At 40.9% G+C, this 5,880-nt stretch overlaps 1 protein-coding gene across 1 annotated transcript; it reads right to left on the bottom strand.

Moving 5' to 3' along the window:
• Positions 1-3,582: 3,582 nt before the first annotated feature.
• hmx4 (H6 family homeobox 4) lies at positions 3,583-5,207 on the bottom strand. The gene is made up of 2 exons (XM_019889321.1): positions 4,844-5,207; positions 3,583-4,728 (listed from the first exon to the last, which is right to left on the bottom strand). Exons 1-2 carry the CDS (start codon positions 5,055-5,057, stop codon positions 4,163-4,165), a joined length of 780 nt encoding a protein of 259 aa, XP_019744880.1. The 5' UTR covers positions 5,058-5,207; the 3' UTR covers positions 3,583-4,162.
• Positions 5,208-5,880: the final 673 nt, after the last annotated feature.

Below are 5,880 nucleotides of genomic sequence, written 5' to 3'. Positions count from 1 at the left end.
GCTTCCCGCGTCATAAAAAAAACTCCAGGATTCATACTGCCCTCATGCGAGTGTATTTGGTGAGACTTAAGAAAATCTTGTGAAAGTACATCCAAGGCATGCATTTCAAAAGTGAATTTGGTTTTTCTTTGGCATTTTCAACAATGACACCAATTTGCTGACACAAATTGGACGTGCTGTGAGTTATTGGCTTGTATGAATGTCAACGTGGTAGCAGTGACTGCAAAAAGCAACTGGTTACTGATAACCATAGAAATGAATATTTAGCGTTCTGTCCTAGTCATATGTCTTTAATTTTTATGTGGAGTGGAGTTTAATGGAGTGCTGCTGAGAGGGTTGTCCTTGATTGTTATGATTTTGTTTTTGTTTGGATAATACTTGGTTTTGTTCCCTCATGTGCCTTTATTGTCTTCACCTGTTCTCGTCATCCGGGTCCCTCGTGTTAACCAATCAGGTCCCTCAACCCGTTGTCTCTGGTCCAGGTGTTTCTTGTTGTCTCGTCACTTTGCTTGTATTTAGTTCCCTGGGTTCTGTCAGTCTTTGTTGGGTCACTGTGTATTGCTGTCATGTTGTTTTTTTGTTTCTGCCATGGCTTTTTGTCTGTTTGTTTTTTAGAATTTTTTTTGTTGTGGATTTAGTTTTACCAATGTGTGGTTCATACATTTTGTTCAGTCCACCCTGCGTCTCCCTCCTGCCTGCTTTTTGGGTCCGCTACCATCATGCAACACGATACTGATAATTATCCAATTTCACTCTATAATAACATGCAAGCAATAAAAACTGGGGGTGAATAAGTAACTCAACCTTTTGCCCATCCGTGTCATTTTGAAAAATATCAGATCAAATTTAAATGTGATTTTGTGCAGAAATGTGAGAAAAGCTCCAAATACTTTTTCAGTATTTTACATGACGGGTCATGTAAAATATGTACCTTGGCTCTCAAAGGTTGGAAAAAGCTGTCCTATACAACAACTTGAGAGTCGACCGTGTGTCTGAACGTGGTTCTTGATTTTGGCAACTTATTTTTTTACACTTCAACACTGCAATGTTTTGTTTTCCATTACCCCTCGTTCAATCGGTAAAATGTAAATATAAAAATGAAGTTCAACTTGCATCCTGGAAGAGACTCTGTTTGACATCAGAGAGGAAGCCAAGTGTTTTCACTGCAGCATGTCCACCATGTTTGTCCAGTGCGTTGCAACAAGACTTGCCATTGTTGTGGTATGTGGTAAAGGTTAGGCTCGGCTTGGTTTGGTTTGACCAATGTAGGATTGTTTTGCGAATATGATTGTCTTTCAGACATATGTTCAGGGGACAGTCTCTCCATTCGTCTTAGGTGACGATCTTTGTCAGATGACTAAAAGAGGTCAACAGAGGTTAAAGAAACGGCCGAGCTGAGAGAAGGGGCCCCCATCTAGTCATGCAGAAAGAGGCTGCCAGAAACTTTTACACAGACATATTGTGCACGCTCACACACAAACACAAATGCACGCACACAATTGGTCACTCTTGGATACACTCTGCAACCATTAGGAGCAGCACTTCCTTGCCTTTGAGGAGCCAGACCTCAGCTTTACGGAGGCGCAGACCCGTGGAGAAATACAAACGTGATCGGACTATTTCCAACACAAACACACACTCATCAAATGGTTCTGACTGAGCTACCCCTCCCTTTTATACTTTTTTTTTTTCTCTTGCTCATACAGTACATATTGTAAAATTAGGGCTCTGAGCGCACTTATGAAAACAAACTGGGATTAAAAGGAGGTAGTGACCAAATATTGAAAAAAATGTGCTTGTATAATATAAAACGTTTTTGCATTTGCTGGAATTATTTTTACCTGCCATTTAGTAGAACATAGGCATTAAAACATGCAGTAAATGATCACAATGTATACTTTAATGGTCACCCCAATATTATAATGTAGAGGTAATATTTTCCAATTTTTTTCTGCCATCTTGCTGTCTGAGTGGATAGCCTCAAAGGACTGTGGGAAGTGAGCATTGCAGCACTTAAACTGGAGACAGCCTGCCGGACATAACCGACCTCCTTTTTTCCACTTAACACACACTCTCAGACATTGCACACACACATTGGTCGTTTTTTTCTGTCTTGATTCGTGTTATTGTAGCTTTGTTTACCTCAACACCTTCATGATTATGTCCATATCAATGTTGTGTTATGTTTTGGTCGAACAGTCATAAATTTCCCCTGTACTCCAATAATGTATAGATGCAGTTGAAAAAAAAAAAAAGATTGATTTACACACCATACTCTATGTGATTGCTCTCTTGATGTTTCCTCATTGTATAAATAGGATGATTTGACCATTAATATTGCTTGCATGCTTATTGCCCATCTATTGCATATTCAATAGAATAGAATGGAGCTATCCTACGTGACACATGTGGAGTGTAAGTGTTTTGGCAAAGTACACTGGAGGTCAAAGGACTGCACTGATGGGATTGACTGACTTCCAAGTCAAGACAGGAGGTATTTGGGCAATAAGCAACATTAAACAGTACTTCAATGTTTTTTTTTTTTTTTTTTTTACTTCAGATACAGTATGTTGCTGTAATGTCGTTTTTTAAATGTTTACTTTATTTTCTTACTGTGTAGTTTGCATCCTAGAATTTACTGTTTGCATATTATCCTTACAGTGAAAAATGCAAAACCTTGTTGGCTCAAGCAATGGTTATTTAATCAGAGCGGATGATGTTCTAAAGATACTGCTTCAATATTTCAGCTCAATGTAGTTTTCCTACAGAATGGCCTCTCGTTAGAGTCAAGGGTCAGCTCCTCCCGTGTCACATAGGCTATTTATATTATGTTCGGTTTGGGGCAGTATGTCGGTGAAGATTACTTGGATGATTGAAGATGGTACACTACCAAAGGGAGCAGGTATAAGAGAGGGGTTATCCGTGTGCTTATAATATATAATATGATTATATTATTATTATATATTATAATTATTGTTTGGCAAGATGCTTCATTTGATGCATAAAATTGTGCATATTAACAAAACAGCGAGCAGTGTTTTTCAATATGGATTAGCAAAGAATTAATTATTATTATTATTATTATTATACATGCAGTTGTACCACTTTTGATAATGAAGTTTTTTTTACCCACTCATTCCCTTCAAATATAGATTCATAATTACTTTGGTCGTTTTCTTTTTCTTGAAAAATATATGGGGGGAAAAAATTTGTATTTTACACCTAAGGGTTAATTGATGGAAGTTGGTGTTATGAGCCATTATTTAAGTAGAACTACTTGACGGGTTTTGTAATTATATTATTTCTTTAGCCATGTCAATGTTTTCTTATTTGCAGAATGCCAGAATCATAAGTGTGCATACAGTGCTGTTTTAAGAATTAGAGAAGAAAATCTATTTCGCAATTTTTGGGGGGAGATCTTGAGTGTTTTGTTGAAATATTGGATTTGTCGCACAAGTCTTTATGGGTCTTACTTCATGTAAAATCTGAAATATAATTTATATAGTAAACACAGTCAACACTTGGTAGAGCTGAGCCGAAGAGAACCACCTGAAATTACTGAATCAGCTGTAAAAGTTTTCTTGAATAAAGAGGTTTTAATTACAGTTGCAGTAAATGCTGTAATGAGCCTAAAGGCAAATGTAAGAATAACGTAAGTGTAAGATACTTAAGGACAAAAAATAGACATGCGTGAATAAAATGTTAATGACATTCATTTAAATACATATAATTTCTGTAATCCAAAAGTCCTTATGATATTATAAATGCATGCATGGTATATTAATTTCTTTGGTGGCATAGGCTGTTGTTGAGAATAATAATGATAATAACAATAACAATGAGAAAGGGCTATCATGTAAACAAGAAGATGTTACAGATGTAGGCCATGCACAGCCAGGCAGGCTATTCATCTGCTAGGCCTGCTACATGTTCTCTTTTCAGGTGTTAAGTGCATGTTAGGCCTACACAAAAGCCAGGCTAAGAAATAAATAATACCAAAAACAGCTCATTTGAATGTGATATGTTCCTACTACTTGCAGCCTTCTTTTAAACACTGATGGGCCAGTGTCCGGCCTTTTGAATTGGATAGGCTTAACGCCATAAATGCTCCAGTTGGCACAAACAAAAGTGTCTGTTTACACATGCAGGCTTGGTGGCAGTGTCATACGTCCCCGTCATAGAGGCTGAAGTACTTGCTGGTGTTGGAGAAACAGAGGTAAGGCGTATTCGAACCCGGGTACACGACGGGCAATGGCATGGGCATCAGGCACCTCCCCAGCAAGCTGCTCTCCTTGTATAAGGCGGGGAGCTGACCCACCACCACGGGCTTCACCGTCTCCGGGAAGTCGCTCACCGGTCCGTCGATTTCACTCGAGATTTGCCGTTTCAACTTATTCCTGCGGTTCTGGAACCATATCTTCACCTGCGTTTCGGTGAGCTGCAGAGAGCTGGCGAGACAGGCGCGCTCGGCGCTGCTCAGGTAGCGCTTCATGTCGAACGTAGACTCCAACTGGAAGATCTGTCTCTTGGAAAAAATGGTGCGCGTTTTCTTTTTCGTGATCATTTTACTCTTCTTCGTGGGACTGTCCGCTTTAAGAATCTCCGTGGTCGTGGTGGTGGAGCTGCAGTCGTCGCAACTACTGTCCCCGCTCTCGAAGCGCGTCTCCGAAGCCCGACCGTGAATGTCGATGGCCGAGTCGCTGGCCCGGTTATTCTCTTGGGTAAAGTCTGTAACAAACAACAAATGCCCCAACATCCGCTCAGACTGTGTCACTCGCCGGCGCGTATAATAGGCGATGCGTTGTGGTGATGTGAATCAAATAGTCCCCATACAAGCCCTTACCCCTCTCGTCCGATTCGTGCCTGCGCTGAGCTGCGGGCCCCTCCAGGTTGCTCTGCAGGATGCGGCCTTGACACGTCGTCGTAGCCGAGACATCGCGCTCTCTTTGGGGGTGACAGCTGTCACTGCCGCGCCCGCTTGTTTTCAGGTTGAGGATGTTGTCAATGGTGAATTTGAGAGAGGCGCTGGGACGACATGGTGCGTCCACTTTACTCATATTCTCCAATGCGTAAACAGCCCCTTTGTTTACTTCTCCTCTTGAATAAACGCGAGCAGTCACCGCTAAATTGTCGACGGTGCACACACCATAGCAGCATCCACGAAGCACACACTGCTTGGCTGGAGAGGCTCCGTGTGTAATCTCAGCGCTCACGTCACGTTGGATGGGGCGAACTAAGTCCTCGCTGATTGGTCCAGTCGTCAAGCAGTGTTGACCAATCACAGTGAAGGGACGAGAACCTCTCTCTCTACCCAAAGTACATCTTCTCCATCAAAACCTGCTGTTCGCCAACACGTCATTTCACACTGTGGTGCACATTTGCACAAATACTTAATTGACCTTCCACCTTAGACGTTGACCAGACGGTTACATAAGTTGTTTTGAACCTCCCCATTTTTAAAATTGTCTACAGGTTTCACTGGGGGGAAAGTGTATGCATTTGCATGCGCTCTGCGCGATCGCGTATCGGCATAACTCTTCAAAATAAGAAGCCTAAAAACGAATACTCTCTCACACTTTTGCCCCTGTCTTGCAGCTAAATACGGTGACCAAAATATTAGAAACACGCACTCGTGTATCTTTACAAATAGGCCGAGTGTATGCAAAACACAGGAATAAGCATGACAATTAAATTCATATCTCTCTGGTGGTGTGAATCAAAACAGCATTATTATCCTTGAAAAATCAAACCTTTGATATTTTATCGCATTTGGTTGTGCAAGTGTGCATATTGTGTCCGGTGTTGTTGATTTCGAAAAATGAGACTTCATTCACGTGACGCTCTTTAATTAAACTTTTTATTTAGATTGATCAAATATTG

The sequence above is a fragment of the Hippocampus comes genome, unplaced genomic scaffold (genome assembly GCF_001891065.2).
Source record: "Hippocampus comes isolate QL1 unplaced genomic scaffold, H_comes_QL1_v1.1 scaffold86, whole genome shotgun sequence".
In the NCBI taxonomy this organism is placed as follows: Eukaryota; Metazoa; Chordata; class Actinopteri; order Syngnathiformes; family Syngnathidae; genus Hippocampus; species Hippocampus comes.
This window is presented reverse-complemented; position numbering and strand designations above follow the sequence as displayed.

Bases quoted from the DNA above. Each gene is read 5' to 3' on its own strand.
- hmx4 (XM_019889321.1), bottom strand. From the start codon at position 5,057: ATGAGTAAAGTGGACGCACCATGTCGTCCCAGCGCCTCTCTCAAATTC. The intron at 4,729-4,843 runs GTAAGGGCTTGT...TGTTTGTTACAG, and splicing joins GCACGAATCGGACGAGAGGG to ACTTTACCCAAGAGAATAAC.